Source organism: Chlorocebus sabaeus, chromosome 2, assembly GCF_047675955.1.
Source record: "Chlorocebus sabaeus isolate Y175 chromosome 2, mChlSab1.0.hap1, whole genome shotgun sequence".
NCBI classification, from domain to species: domain Eukaryota; kingdom Metazoa; phylum Chordata; class Mammalia; order Primates; family Cercopithecidae; genus Chlorocebus; species Chlorocebus sabaeus.
The window spans coordinates 47,882,031-47,898,739 of NC_132905.1; the positions used below are offsets into that span (position 1 = coordinate 47,882,031).

Below are 16,709 nucleotides of genomic sequence, written 5' to 3' on the forward strand. Positions count from 1 at the left end.
GTAATCTTTAGATGTCTATCTAGTCTTCCCATCCAGTCCATAAATTCTAAGTATAATCCTGGTACTCACTCTCAAGTTTATGTTAAATATTAACCTATCTAAAAAACACTCTTTCTCTTACTTCTTTTCATTATTTATATGTTGCTTTGTTTAAAGGAAGCACACAAAAATGCCCTGTTAAAGGGATTCTGTTTGGCTGCAGCCTGCAAGAGGGAAAAACACAAAGCACATTTTACTGAAAATGATTTTCAGAAGTCAGAACTATGACATGAAGCCAAGCAGGGCACTCTAGGACTGAATTTGCTGTGCTTCCTTCATATGCTGCTTGCTCTCTTTCTTTTCTGGTGGCTGTGACTCACACAGGTCATGGAGACTATCATTCCCTAAGAGAAAAATAACTCCGATATTCATCTTTATCTATTAAGTTTATCTGTCCCAATTCTGTGTTCTGTGGATGCTGACTTTCGGTCACTGATGGTGATACACATGGACATTTATCAACAACTTTCAGATTCTCGGATCTTTGACAAGTCTTATTATTGAGAGTCAAACTAGTAGGATGTGAGTTATAAATGCTGGTCATCCAATTACCTACACAAAATATCCTACATGAGTATTCCATTAAACATGCATAGGAAAAAAATGGTCATTCCTGCTGACCTGCAGCTCTTTGCTCTTCTGTATTCACCAGAAAATTTCCTACTCCTTCCTTATGTCCAAGTTAAATACTAGTGTACAACCTGGAAACCTGTAAATCATCTGACATTTCTCTCGGTCCCCCAAGCCTTTCTTATTCAATTATCACTAAATCATATGGACTATACCTCTCTTCTGCCTCTGCTTTATATTCCCACTGCCACTGGGAACATAAACATTTACAAAATGGCTTTTATTTAAAAGAAAACCGCCAACTATTAATGTTATTTCTTCATGAAAAAAATTAAGCAAAACAAATGAAAAAGGCATAACAAAGGCCAACATATTAAAATGAGTAACTGAGATTCCTAACGTTATTTATTTCACCACGGATGGGTGAAAACCTTATAATACACTGATAACTGGTCCAAGGATGTGTGACAAGCAAACTATAGTTGACTACTGCAAAAGCTTCCTTTGTCTCCAGTTTCTTTACATGGTAACTTTCCATTATTCCCAACAAACTAGAAGCCACAGGCCAAATCCAATATGCCTTATGGCTTTGTAAATAAAGTTTTATAGGAGCTCAGTCATGTCTGTTTGCTCACATCATCATGGTGGCTTTCACTCTACAACAGCAGACAACAGCAGGGTAAGTAGATATGATAGAGACCACATAGTCTCAAATATTTCCCACCTGGTCCTTTACAGAAAAAGCTTGCTAACCTGTTTTACACCATAACCAGAATGCCTTAATACTCAAATTTAATCTTGTGACTCCCCTGCTCAAATGTCTCCAATGAGTCTCTGCAGCAAACACTGTTGGCTCCCTACCAGTAGCCATTATTCTTTCTTGCAGAAGAAACACAGTCTATTGGGATATTTATTATTTCAATCCCCCTCCTCAGCCTCAGAAAGAGAAAAGTTTATTCTAAGCTAATCACATATTTGCCTTCCCAGTCCCTGGCTTGGGAAAGAGCATGTAGTGTGACCCAGCCAATGAAATGTTACAGGAAGCCCCTTGCATGCTCCTAAGTTTTCTCCCTGTTTAAAAGACACATGCGAAGAAAAGCAGCCTTTGCGATGTTGTGCTGTGAGAACAAGATGTTTGGAGCTGTTGCGGATTAGCCAACCATGAAAGGAGACATGAATAAAACACGGCCAACAGCACAGCTGAAAGAGGGTAAAGTGAGATCCTTAGGAAATCACTGAACAAACAAAACAACTCTGGTTCCTACTGTTTTGGCCCCTGTTCATCTAGTATTTGCAGTCCAAAGCATTCTACCGGGTCAATTTCCCATGGCCCACAGGGTAAGACCTACTCATTTCTGTAGTATTAAAAAGTCTATCACAAACTTGCCTTAGCTAAGTATTCACCACATTCCCAACCTCTCATATCTCACATTTTTGGTGCTAGCAAAAGTGAACTCCTCAGAAACCCTGCCATGCTCACTCAAACATCTTGTCTTCTGCACTTGCTGCTCTTCCTCCCAAACAGGCAATCTCGTTAGATGTTCCTTCTGGCAAACACACAATCTCACTACATGTTCCTCCTGCCAAATATCATTCTTCTGCTTCTTTTCCTGAAAAATTGTTCTCACTCTGCATGCTTACCTTAAATCATAACTCCTTTCTTTTTAAAGCTTTCATTCCTCATCACATATGTCTGGCACATAATCAGTACAGCATATAATAAATCATAATTATAGGCTTCCAGTGGGCATCTAGCACACAGTAAGCACTGATTAATGTAGCAAAGTAAAAAAAAAAAAATGACAATGATAATAACAAGCTCCTATCTGTATTTTTAATAAGTTGTGTTCTGTAGGATTAGAAAAATGCTTAGTATCTAAAATACATTTGATAGTTATTTGTTAAGTGGACAAGTGAAAACATAAATAGAAATGTTTTCGTTGTAAATTCTGTTGAAAAAGCACAGAAATGGATTGGAGACAGCTCTATTGTGAGCACCTTAAAGATCAAAACTACACCTATTTCATCTTTGTCTCCTGCAACTTACAAAACCTAACTTACAGAAACTCTTTGATAAATAGATGGCTAAATTAAAGGTGTCCTCATACTGTTTGGATTATACAAAGTATTAAGTGTCCACAACCAGGTAGCATACTAGCATTTTTGTTAGTGTGAAATATTTTTCTACTTTTATTATAATCTACTGAGCCTAGAGTTGGGCAATTTGTATATTTATTATGATAATCTTTAGGCAAATGGTAGCAGAGCCTCTTTTTCTAACAAAATTACTGTTATCACCACAATTAACCAGCAGGTAGAAGAACACATTTTGTTCCAACAAAGTAACTGTATCTGTTTCCAACTTCAAATTAGGAGGAATGAAGTCAGTAATAGTGAGACTTTCTTGGGACAAACATATGTAACATGACTTGTGCTTCACTGTTCTTTCATCATCAAAAATTCCTTACTTTTACTTTTTTATCTATGGTAGGACCACCCAGAGCAGGGGTCCACAACTCCCAGGCCACAGACTACCAGTCCATGGACTATTATGAACCACACCACACAGGAGGAGGTGAGCAGCAGGCAAACCAGGGAAGCTTTGCCTGTACTTACAGTCATACACCATGGCTCATATTACTGCCTGAACTCTGCCTCCAGTCAGATCAGTGATAGCATTAGATACTCACTGGAGCATGAACCCTGTTGTGAACTGCCCATCTGAGGGATCTAGGCTGTGTGCTTCATATGAGAATCTAATGGCTGATGATCTGTCACTTTCTCACATTGTTCTGCCCCCACATGAGACCATCTAGTTGCAGAAAAATAAGCTCAGAGCTTCCACAGATTCTACATGATGGTAAGTTGTATAATTATTTCATTATATATTACAATGTAATCTAATATAAATAAAGTAGCACAATAAATGTAACATGATTGAATAATCCTGAAACCATCCCCACCTTCCCCCAGCCCATGGAAAGATTGTCTTCCACAAAACCGGTCCCTGGTGCCACAAAGTTTGTGGACAACTGACCTAAAGTAATTCACTATCACAAGTGTTACCTGGATTGCTGTTTTCAGAAAAGATTTTTAGCATCTGTTTTACTTTGTTGTCAGAAAGTAATTGGCAAGTTCTATGTATAAAAATGTAATAAACCAAATTACTATTTTAATATTGACATAAAAAATACCTACCAAATGTAAAATTCTTAGAGTATTTCGAACAATATCATAATATCAGAACTTAACAGTATTATCCCATCCACTTACGAGTACATTCTACCAACTTCCCTTTAAGTTTCTAATTAAAGTAGAAAAAAAAATAAGGTGAAATGCTCATAAATCGAGGGCACTGTGACCCAGTAAATTAGCTTGTATTAGCATGACATAATAGAAAGTGTCCCAACTCTGCTTAAGTCCTGGCTCCATAATGAACAGCTATTTGTTCTTGGACAACTTGCTTCTCTTAGGCTCAATGTCTTCATCAACACAGTGAGGACTTTGCTGCCTTATTTCACTAGGTTGTTATAACGATTTAACAAGGTAACATTTTTAAATGCTCAGAAAAATAGTAAAGCAATGGAATAATCTGTTCCTAAACTTTATGACTAAAATTATCTTGGAATCCCAAATAAAACCCTATGTGTATTTTGTTCATAGGTTCTAATATGCAAATGTTGTAGTTTTCAGAAAATGTTATTAAGTCCTAATTTTGCTTCTTAGTTGTCCTACTCCTTATGGCTTATACTTCAGGGCATCTCAATGATGTCATAATTTATAACCAAATTTACTCATAAATATCTCATTAAAGTAGATAATGTGATTGTCCACTATTACGAAGTTGATCAATCACACCAAGGGCCGAAGAACCAATGGATGTTAAAACCTGGCTTGGAGCAATGATCCTTTTCTACAGACTCAAACTATGAGCCAGCAGATGTTTGTTAGGATAATGGTTTATATTGATATTCAATTCTAGCTGACATGGAGACCAAAACTCTACCTTTATTTTTTTTAGTTTTCATGAAGAAGTTGCAAGTTGACATTCTCTAATTTTTGACATACATACTAACAATATATTTTGCACCAAATATGGTATTCAGCTCTAAATCATCTCATAGACCATCTTACATGACTATTTTTGCAGTGCAAATCACAATTTTAATATTACAGTGGCACCCATTTTTTGCTTTGATTCACACTGTTTCCTTAGAGCTAGTCAGCAAATAGTCAAATGACCTTCCAGTGACTGCACAAAATATGGAATGCTTTGAAAATTTGTACTGCCTCCTTACACAGAAGCCATGCTAATTTTCTCTGTATTGTTCCAATTTTAGGTATGTGCTGCTGAAGCAAGCACCAAGTCCTACTTTTACACATGATTAGTGATGAGTCATGGACAAGGCTTTGCCCTATTAAGTCTAACTAACCTACTTGAGATTCTGAGAATTCTCTTCAATGGCTTCCTGCGAGGTAGAATTTGAAAATATTTTAAAATCTTGAGCTAGAGATGGAAGTAGCTTGGATGATTTTCATTATCATGTAAATCAGATCATTAAAGGGCCAACCACAACTGGGAGCCAGTGCTTCGGGAAGGTTCATGTGGGACTTTCTACTGCCTAAGGTTCTATACAGGATATAAAGGTGCCGCACAGTACAGATCTGGTAGCAAAGAAGAAGAAACAAACACTGATCTCCTTCTGCCACATTATTTGAATCCCTCTGACCCTTTAGAACAAGCCCAATTAATATCTGCCAGAGAAAAGACCAACAACGGCCTCAAAGGATCTCGTACCATGAAGGTCTCAGCTAATTCTTGGCTAAGATGTGGGTTCCACATTAGGTTCTGAATATGGGGGGAAGGGTCAATTTGCTCACTTTGTGTGCGGATAAAGTCAGGATGCCCAGCTGCCAGAGCAGGGTGCTGGTGCTTTGGGAACAATGGCCAAGCATATAAGCATAGATATGGGAACTGAAAAACGTTGTAACTTCAAAGTCACTGTATGACTCGCTATGAAGACTTGAGGGATCTGAATCAGTAAGGGCATCTTGGTGTCAAAGGTCAACCATTACCAGGAAGCAGGACCAGTTTGAGTGGCAACAATGCAGCAACAGAAACAATAGGATACAACAAAATGATTGGAATGTTCGTTTTTTCTCCTCCTTCTGACTTGATAAAAGGGACTGTCTTCCTTGGATTTAGTGAGCCCCTTCAGTTATTGAAAAATTCAAGGAGTATGTAGGAGATAGTCTCCAGAAGACAGTACAAGATTTTCTGCTAAACTGAACATTTCAAGACCCCAATAACTAATCTGAAAAATCAAAGATGTGACACTACTTTTTATCCCATGCATAGGTGTTATACTTGGATGAAATGAACAATGTTGGGATCGCTAAGGATAAAGGTCTCAGAAGTCCTGAGATAAAGAATCCTGCACCCATTGGTACTTCTAACTTGTCTTGCTTTTGGTCTGATTTCTGGCTGATGCAGGGGACTAACTGACTGCCACTCTAAAACTACCTGAACCAAACTATGACATCTCACTTGATACGTAAGATGCAATTGTTACAATTATTTTAAACCTCAATTTAGCATTAACTCACCTTTTAATGTAAACACTTACACATTATGATGACTAGAAACAGCATAGTCTCTGGCCGTCTGTCCAGATAGATCTTTAGAAGAGACATCAATATTTTGCTCAAGTAGAAGGCTGACTATACTTGCTGATCCACAACGTGCAGCAAGTATGAGAGCATTTCTAAAATGACAGAGATAATTTCTCCCCTAGGAACTGTAATAGTTATTTTAAAAGCTAATTTGATATACTTTACCAATTTAACATCTTGCCTATCCATGCAGAATGAAACATTTACATGCGCTAAATAAGACGTAAGCATCTTGGGTGCTCAAGAGTTCATCTTTGTAAAATACAACCAAGGTTAAAATTAAAAGGAAGGGACAAAAAGGAAACCGCTTGTCTCAGTGGGGTATTGCATAGTAGAAGCTACTAATTTAAAATCCTTTGATGGGCAAGAAACAATGCTAGGGCCACTTATCTGAAGTGGACAAAGTTATGAGTGAAGATTTCCTTACAGCTCCCCTAGACTGATATGCTGTAATAGAAAATCAGCTAGAGGGTAAGATAAGTAAGAGCTCTCTGCTTGCTGAAAGCAGTAATATTAATAATAATGGTAAGAACAGTCATAGGCGTTTCAGTTAATGATGCCAATAAGCATGTGCTAGGCACTGAATTAAATGTCATATATATCTTCCTTACTTATGCACAATCAATTTGAAGGATATATTCTCCTACTTTTCATATATGACAACACATTTGGTGGTAAATAAGATTCTCAAGGTCACACACTTACCAAGTAAGAAAGCTAGGGATTAAACCCAGTCTTGTGTGAATCCAAAGCCTAGCTCTTTTCTCTTTATCACCCACCTACGGCTTGCCTTCATTAAAGGAAAAGTATATCCACTTAAAACTATCTTTACTCTCTCTCTCCAAACCAATTTAAAAAAAACCATCAAAATACACTGGATATAAAAAATGACGAAAGCTGCTGAAACCACAGTATGTAGGAATAGCAATTAATTGTCATGTAGGGATAAGTTAACATTAATATTCTTCAAAGAAAGCAACTTAAAGCAGAGTCATTAAAAAGACAAAAGGATTTTCAACTCCTTATTTATGTTTAATATAGCATATTTAGTAGAAAAGCATACAAGACACAGAGGTTAAAAACTACTAGAAAGGGTTAAGAAGTTCAATACTGAGTCATAAAGTAAACTGAAAGTTAAATTTCAAGCTTCATAAAATTAATATGAAATCCCTTTAGCTAACATAAGATCATGTAACCAAAAACGTCATACAACAAATAACATCAGTCAATATAATAAGATAAGATGACTCCTGCTAAAACTGTTCTTCATGTTCTCCAGTCCAAATAACTGCTTTTCTATTTAACTGATTTGTGTTGATACTGATCACTATGTCCCAATAACTATAACTTAATCTTATTATTATTAATGACTTGAGTGACTATCAATCTAGAACAACACACAGATTAAAAGAAATAACTATACCTTCCATATCTGTCAAGTGCATTTAAATTAGCTTTTTTCTTGATTAAAAATTTCACCACTTGCCGTTTTTGTCCATGTAAGCCAAGCAAAAGTGGTGTGAGGCCATGCTGTAAAACAATATAAAACAAAAACAATATGTAATTCAAAAAATTACGTATTTCTCAAATAAATTGGAAACTTTATATAAGATCCCACGGACTTACACTCATAGAAAGTAAATAAAATGTAGCTGCTTCCATCTCACTCTTCTGTGCTTTCCCATGTGCTGCTGCTTCCCTTGGAAACACCCCTTCGCTGCCTGACCACATCAACTCTGATCATCTCAAAAACTCACTTTCAACATTTACTGCTTCCAAGACTCTTTGCTTCTAACCCAGCATTTGGCATGGCACTTTTGGATGATGATTTTTTTTTCCATTTAAACAAAGAGCTTCTTGAGGGCAGGGGCTGTATCTTTTACCTCTGTATTATCCAACCCTAATACAAAATTGTTTTGTATAAAGCAAGAATTTGAATGTAAAATATTCCTTTCGTTTCACGTTTTACCAAAAGTTCAAGCTCCAATGAGCAAGCAAAATTGCTCTTTCATACTCATACTGCCCATTTCAAGAATTTTTCCAACATTTATTCATTTAAAGTATATTTGTATTTAATTTTTCCAGATTGTTAACTAAATAGATAATCAGTTCACAGGATTACTGAAACTAACAGAATTCCTATCTGTATTCTTAATAACTCCATGGTTTTTGGTGTTTACACCTGCCATCCTGATTATGTCAAAGCTCTACAAACTTAAGAGAGATACTGGACAGTCCATAATACAGCTTCAATTGACAAAAAAGTTTTAGAATTTGCTACAATTCTACTTGAGAAAACTCTGCTCTTAACAACCACTTACTGACCTAAGAAGAATTGAACAAAGAGACACAAAATCCTGAGTGGGCCATCCTCTACTTACGGAGAGACTACTCACTGCAAATTTCTAAAGACCTTCTGAATGGCAGTGAATAACTGATGTAGAAAGGAAAAGGTATTATTCCGTAAGCTGATAGATAGTGCCAATAATATTCATTTTAATGTCTCAACAACAAGATAAGACAGGTGAGGCCAGGAATGGTGGCTCATGCCCATAATCCTAGCATTTTGGGAGGCTGAGGTAGGTGATTTGCTTCAGTCCAGGAGTTCAACATCAGCCTGAGAAACATGGCAAAAACCTCATCTTTACCAAAAAAAAAAAATACAAAAACAGAGATTGGAGGACCACCTGAGCTTAGGGAGGTCAAGGCTGTGGTGAGCTGTGATTGCATCACTGCACTCCAGCCTAGGGAAGAGAGTGAGAACCCATCTCAAAAACAAAAAAAAAAGTTAATGTTATTGGAAAGGAAAGATTTAAAGGAATTAGCACATATCCAACTCCAAGTCTTCTAGAAATATCTTAAGTTTCTGAGATATAAGAATTTACATATTATACTTGTGTTTTCAGTGGTTCTTAAGCAGGAGTGTATCCAGATTTTGAGAAATTTGTTGTTGTTGTTGTTAGAAACGGGGTCTCATTATGTTGACCAGGCTAGACTCGACCTCCTGAGCTCAAGCAATACTCCCACCTCAGCCTCCCTAACAGCTGGGACCATAGCCACACACCACCATGCTTGGCTTCAAGGAAACATTTTTAAATGTACATATATAGGATTTATTAGATGTGCTCTATCAAAATCTTCATGGGAAAGCCTAGACTTGCAGATTATTTAAAAATTTTCCTGAGGTAATTGGAATGCACAACTCTAGGTGGAAGCTAGTGCAACAGACAATTACTTCAGTCTCATCTGTCATTCACATAACCAATTCCCTTTATCATTTGAGTATTTGGCCAAAAAGAGGAAAGAGTAGGAGAGACACTCATTTGCTGAAAATGTCACATAATTTTCCCTGGTAAGAGTAGAACAAAGTCTAGTAAACTCAAAATCCAACCTGATCTTGTTACTTACAAACCCCTTATCTCCCACCTTCCCATCAAGATATTCGAGAGTTGAAAGCAGAGTTGAGAGTCTAACTGGCCCTTTCTACCAGAATAGGACAGTAAGTTGGTTAATTACTTGTTATTCCTTCTGTTCAAGGGTTTCCTATTACATTACCACCTATTCACTGCCAATCTGGTTCCTCAGAGGCCTCCTAAAATTGGTATCTAGGCAGTTTACGACTTACTAACTCCCTTTCCCAAACAGAAAACTGTCATTCCCTAAAATGGAAAAGAACCTTGTCTCATCATACAAAGGAAACAACTGAATGAACAACCACAAAACCTATTTCCAGGGCAAATTTTGTCATTTTACATTCATTAGAGAAAAAAAAAAAACCTGGCAGGGAAAAATTGAAAAAAAAAAAAAAGTATTACCTTTTACAAATTCAGTGTTTTCTAAAAAAGTATTAATCACAAGTGCATTAAAAAACTGTGCCCTCTAATGCTTCCTTAAAAGTAACAATATTTAAAATAAAGTCTTAGATAATTAAGTCATTTCAAAATATTTTCATTCAGGTTATGCTTGAGCTTCCAAATATGGAAAACTGGCCCTTACACAGATCAATGATAAAACGAATGCATTTCAGTATTTTGAAGATAAAATTGGTAGATCTATACCTTGTTTTTTGATTCAATATCAGCACCATATAAAAGCAGTGCTGCAGCTGCTAATTTATCTTCATTGTAGATAGTATAGTGCAGAGCAGTATTTCCATACTCATCTGGAATATTTGGATCAGTGCCATGTTCTAGAAACATTAACGTACATTCATCTCCTTGGCATTGTACAGCCTGTCAGTATTAGACCAAAAACAAATTATAAATCCTAGGAATTCAAAATAAACATTCCACAGGTTTCACCAACTAGTTACATTTAAATGAGAAAACTCATTTTTATGCTATGTATTGAAATCAAAGCCATCTCACGCTGATATAGTTGACTACTGCATACCTTGATCAGAGCTGTCCTCTTTTTGTTGTGAAGGAGATTAAGTTGACATCGCCTGTCCAGCAGGAGTTTTACTACTTCTGAATTCCCATTGACAGAGGCCAAATGTAGAGCAGTCCTATGAGAGTGAGAAGACTTTTTAGGAAATTGTAGTGCGCTCTAGTCACATCAATGATTCATGTAATTGCAAACACTGAATAGCCTGCTATTACTCTGCCTTCAAAACAAACTTAATTTTCCTTTTAAGAAAGCACACTGCTTATTACCTCTCATGACTCACTGTATTAATGAAAGAGCAGCCTATTTGAATAGAGAGAGCAGAGCCCTTGGATGACATTCAACTTGGGCTGGAATCCTACTTGAAGTTCTGTCACTTCCCAGCTGTTGCTTAGCCTTTTGGGGTCTCAATTTCCTCATCAATAAAATGGGAATGAAAATAGTGGATTTTTCAGAGGAAACCACTGTAATGCTTAACAAAGACTCTACACAAAACATACAGAATTGTTCCTAACACAAATAACAGCTCAGTAACTGTAAGATATTATAATTTTCACTAATACCACTAAAGATAACATTTGAATTAGTGAGATGATACAATTATACCTACACTTTCAGGTATTATTTTTATAGATTATACTTTAAGTTCTAGGGTACATGTGCACAACGTGCAAGGTTGTTACATATGTATACAAGTGCCATGTTGGTGTGCTGCAACCATTAACTCATCATTTACATTACATATATCTCCTAACGCTATCCCTCCCCCCACTCCCACCCCAAGACAGTCCCCAGTGTGTGATGTTCCCCTTCCTGTGTCCAAGTTTTCTCATTGTTCAATTCCCACCTATGAGAGAGAATATGCAGTGCTTGGATTTTTTGTCCTAAAGGATCTAGAACTAGAAATACCATTTGACCCAGATATCCCATTACTGGATATATACCCAAAGGATTATAAATCATGCTGCTAAAAAGACACATGCACACGTATGTTCACTGCAGCACTATTCACAATAGCAAAGACTTGGAACCAACCTAAATGTCCACCAATGATAGACTGGATTAAGAAAATGTGGCACATATACACCATGGAATACCTTCAGGTATGTTTCAAAGATTACTGATAACGTTGCATTTTAGTGATTCTAAGATGATCGTTGTCTCCATGTTTTAACATTTCTTACACTGAAATACCACTTATAATTCATGATTTACTATAACTATAATTGGCAGTATTTAAATAATTCTCTTATTGAGACATACAATAATGGGACATCATACAATCCCTGGTGCCTTATATTAAGTAGAATATGTTATAATATAATAGGTCTGGGGCAGTTCTGGTCAGATTACTAGCATTTAGCTAAATTTTAATTCTTAAAAGAACTATGGAATAAGACAGCTGAGGTGAACACAAAAACAAATTTCTAAAATAATCTATTTCTTAATTTGGTTTTCAAAACTTTAAGCCAAAGAAAACTTAAAATTCAAATGAATAGCATGGACTCATTTTTTTCAATACTTAGATTTATACAATGTATATACATCAGATATTTCCAATCATTCATATTAAGATTTAAGACATAATTTTTCTCCTTTTAAAATGGATTTATGAAACTATTTGTGGAGCTTTTCTCAATGGTTACATTCAGGAGTACAGGTGCAGGATGTGCAGGTTTGTTACATAGGTAAATGTGCACCAAGGCAGTTGGTTGCATAGATTATTTCATTATCCAGGTGTTAAGCCCAGTACCCGTTAGTTGTATTTCCAGCTTGTTTCCCTCCTCCCACCCTCTACCATCTGATAGGCCCCAGTGTGTGGTGCTTCCCTCTAGGTATCTATGCATTCTCATCATTTAGCTCCCACCTATAAGTGAAACCATCCGGTATTTTGTTTTCTGTTCCTGTATTAGTTTGCTAAGGATAATGGCCTTCAACACCACCCATGTCCCTGCAAAAGACATGCTCTCGTTCTTTCTTTTATGGCTGCATAGTATTCCATGCAGTTTGTGTACCACATTTTAGTTCTTAAAAGTACTAAAACAGTCTTTAGCCAAGACTTATACATTTTCAAAAGGATAGTTAAGGGTTATCTTTTACTATTGTCTACCTTCAGAAATGCTTTTGTTTGAAAGGAGGGAGGAAAAGCTTCAATTGAGATTAAGTCCTAATGTCCCAATTTTAAATCTCTCAGCTTGCTCAGGCCAAGCAGGTAAACATGAAGTTTTCAAAGATGGAAGGATCCTGAGAGATAGTAGAATATGCTTGCCACATAATAGGTGTCTGGTTTATGTTTGATGGCTAAATGTGTTGTAAGAATGGATAAACACAGCTTAGGAGTTCAATATTTTTAAAGAAAACTCCTTTTGAGTACAACAATACATTTGAAATAGTAATGATCGTTTATATTTGCTATTTTAGTTTTCATAAATAAACTAATCCATACTTTTTACAAATGTTTATCTATATGTAATGAAAAGACAATTATATAATAAAATGTATATACAATAAAACCTACAGCAACAGGTAAACAGAATCCCTCTACTTCTGAAGAGGGTAAAAGTTCACAGAAGACAGTCATCCACAGGAATAAAAATAAATAGTAGAATTTGAGAAATTATTTGTATCTGTTCAAGTAGCATATTCTTTCTCTTCCCAAGGATTATTTCATTATTAATGAAACTTAACTAAAACTTTTCAGATATTCATTGCATAAATCACAGATAAGAGAAAGGGAAAAACTTCACTTACAAATCCCCAGAAATATGTTTGATTATGTTTTCTACATATTTTCAGGTAACACAAGAGCAGATTCTGTTTGTGTATGTGTATAACAAACTGATTTTTTCTCTCTTGATATAGCAAAGCACATCTTTGCATGTCAACATATATCTATATCTACTGACACTCTCAATGGTTACAAATTATTCCATCCTATGGATGCACTGAAATTCATTCAGAAAATCTTTACATGAGTTCTTCTCAATACACTGCTATTTTAAGCAATACTAAGAAAAACAGATGTGTCTGTTTCATATAGATATTTCAGTATAATGGAATTGATGGGTAAAAGGCATACACATTTTAAAAATGTTGTTCTTACCATCAAAGTGTCTATTTGAAAAGTTGCAGCAACTTAAACTTTCAGCAACTATGTAAGTACCACTGTTTCTCACTCTCACAAACTTTGTGGATAGAAAACAGTATTTCATTCCTTTTTATTTATTTATTTGAGATGGAGTGTCACCCCATCACCCAGGCTGGAGTGTAGTGGTGCAGTCTCAGCTCACTGCAACCTCCGCCTCCCTGGTTCAAGCAACTCTCCTGCCTCAGCCTCCTGAGTAGCGGGGATTACATGTACATGCCACCATGCCCAGCTAACTTTTTGTATTTTTAGTAGAAATGGGGTTTCACCATGCTGGCTGGGCTTATCTCAAACTCCTGACCTCATGATCCACCTACCTTGGCCTCCCAAACTGCTGGGATTACAGGCGTGAGCCACCGCAACTGGCCTTTCATTGCTCTTCTAAATTAAATAGAAACCAGTACTTCATTCCTCTTCTAAAATTCCTTCTCTTACCAGGAACACTACATTTTCCTATGTGCACAGGTCACTGGTAGATATGCAAAAAAGTACATTGCCCAAGTTTAAATTGAGCTTATTTTATTATATCTGCATATATATGCCGGGTTCAGTGGCTCATGCCTGTAATCTCAGTATTTTGGGAGGCCAAGATGGGTGGATCACAAGGACAGGAGTTCAAGACCAGCCTGGTCAAGATGGTGAAATCCCGTCTCTATTAAAAATACAAAAATTTAGCTGGGTGTGGTGGCGGGTGCCTGTAATCCCAGCTGAGGCAGAGAATTGCTTGAACCCGGGAGGCAGAGGTTGTTGTGAGCCGATATTGTGCCACTGCACTCCTGCCTGGGCAACAGAGTGAGAGTCTGTCTGAGATAAATAAATAAATAAACAATTTGCATATATAAATAAGCATTTGTGTTTTCTTCTGGTACTTTTCTCCTTTTGTATATTTAAAATTTTTAATCTATATTCCAGGAATTTATTTTTGTGATATAAAAATCCAGCTAGTTTTCTCCAAACAGCATCCATTTCATTTATGAATAATTCATCTTGTTTTACCAATATGAAACATCACCATGAACAAGTGCTAAATTCTTACATATATTTGGGTATTTCTGGATTTCCTACTCTGTACTATTCATTGATGTTTTTTCAGTTGTTAGTGAACAATTTGTGGAAATAGCACATACACATTTTGATATCTGGAAAAGCAAGTCTTTTTCCATTGTTACAAAAAATTAATTTATCACCATAAAATGCAGCATGTGCAATTTAAAAACGCTAAAACTTTCCTATTTTTATTTGATTTATGTAAAAGTGATAAACACAGAAAAAGCTCACATCTTAAGAAAAACGAATCTTCCTATTCAAGGGCATGAACCATATTTCCCATTTCAGTTTCCTTGTAAGGTTCCTCAGTAAAGAACATATTTACATAGGGTACATCGATATAAAATCCACATTGGATTTTATTTGAAAAATATTTAGCCCAGAAGTGGATATATTATGGGACTTAGTTCTCAAATACACCTTTCTATAATGTATAGAACATTGTTTTAAAATGTGTACATTAAAAATAATCTGCTGCATCGACTTAATTTTGCGAGTTAAGTCACTTTAAAACAGTCTATTAGGGAAATTCTATAATTCTATAAGGGAAATTATAATCAGATAGGAAATCAGCTAAAGTTTTGTTTCTGTGCTGCTGTTCATAAAGGGCCTGTGCCCTGACCTCTCTGAGGTTTCCACACCCAGGGTGGTGTGGGGCCTGCGGAGGAAGAGAAAGCCTGGCCCCCGATCCCCACACCAGGAGGGTATGTTCCCATCATCCCCCCATGTCCCGCCTCCTCCCAGTCCAGGCCCGGTTACCTCTTTTGCTTGTCTGTCTTGTTCACGTCAGTGTCCCTGAGCATGACCATGAGATCCTTTCTGCGGACTTTACCCCATCAGGCAGCTCTGTGGAGCTTGTCCAGATCTTCTCCATGGATGTGGTACCTGGGTTGCATGAAGGCGCTGTCGTCCTAGTCTTCCCAAACGCCCACGTTGCTCTTGCCGCTTCCCCTGCAGCAGGGGAAGCAGTGGCAGCACCATTTGCCCATCTCCCTCCTGAGCATCTTCACAGCGGAGTCGTCCTGGTCTCCAGAAGTGCCCACATTGCTCTTGCCGCTCCCCCTGCAGCAGGGGAAGCAGTGGCAGCACCACTTGCCCATCTTGCTCCTGAGACCAAATGGCTTCTTCACAGTGGAGGCAGCGGGTATTGAAGAAACCTCAGCCACCATCTGCTTTGAACAGCCAGGGAAGGCCGGTAGTAGCGAGCAGATCGCGGTCTACTAACCAGTTTCACCAACTAGCAGGAAACTCTGGGTTTCCGATCTGTTTGAAGAGAAAGGTCAATCCCAGCCAAAACCTGCCAGCCCCAGCAGGGGAGCCCAGCCCACCCCAACCAGGAAAAACCCACACCCACCAGGGGAAAACCCACGCCCACCCGGGGTGACCCCACTCCCACCCCAGGAAGGGCCAACCCCCCCCCCAAAGGAAACACCCAACCCAGCCAAGGGAATGCCAAACCCAGCAAAGAAAAGGTCAAGCCCAGCAAAGGAACGCGAGGGAGGAAACGTCAATTCAAGCTAGAAACACTAAGCAAAGCGACTAACGCCGAGCCAAGCGAGGAACGCCAAGCTAAGCTAGGAACGCAAAGCCAAGCCTAGCTGGTTATAGGCAAGCCAAGCCCTGATGCACGTGCGGCGTGCGCGTGCGCATGCGGCATGCCGCGTGCGCGCCTCAGGCGGCGTCATTGAACGTGGCGCAGACAGTGGCTGATGTGTGCAACCCGCCTGCACAAGTCTTGGCGCCACAAATGTCAGTGACAGCCTTGCATTACTGGCAAACTTCATGGGAGTTGGCCAGATTTCAGGGCGTTGAGGAGAGGCCTCCGGTGGGAAAAAGCCTCTTGAAGCAG

At 37.8% G+C, this 16,709-nt stretch overlaps 1 protein-coding gene and 1 non-coding gene across 2 annotated transcripts in view; both read right to left on the reverse strand.

The window, feature by feature from the left end:
• LOC103215442 (POTE ankyrin domain family member B-like) overlaps positions 1 to 16,195 on the reverse strand; it is a 31,462-nt gene extending 15,267 nt beyond the window's left edge. The window contains 6 exon segments of the mRNA XM_073008365.1: positions 3,676 to 3,746; positions 6,237 to 6,374; positions 7,706 to 7,812; positions 10,341 to 10,514; positions 10,675 to 10,789; positions 15,620 to 16,195. Of these exon segments, the coding sequence (XP_072864466.1) occupies positions 3,676 to 3,746; positions 6,237 to 6,374; positions 7,706 to 7,812; positions 10,341 to 10,514; positions 10,675 to 10,789; positions 15,620 to 16,029 (1,015 nt within the window). The 5' untranslated portion in view covers positions 16,030 to 16,195.
• Positions 4,867 to 4,972, reverse strand: LOC119622796 (U6 spliceosomal RNA). The gene has a single exon (XR_005239354.1). It is a non-coding gene; the product is annotated as a U6 spliceosomal RNA (small nuclear RNA).
• Positions 16,196 to 16,709: the final 514 nt, after the last annotated feature.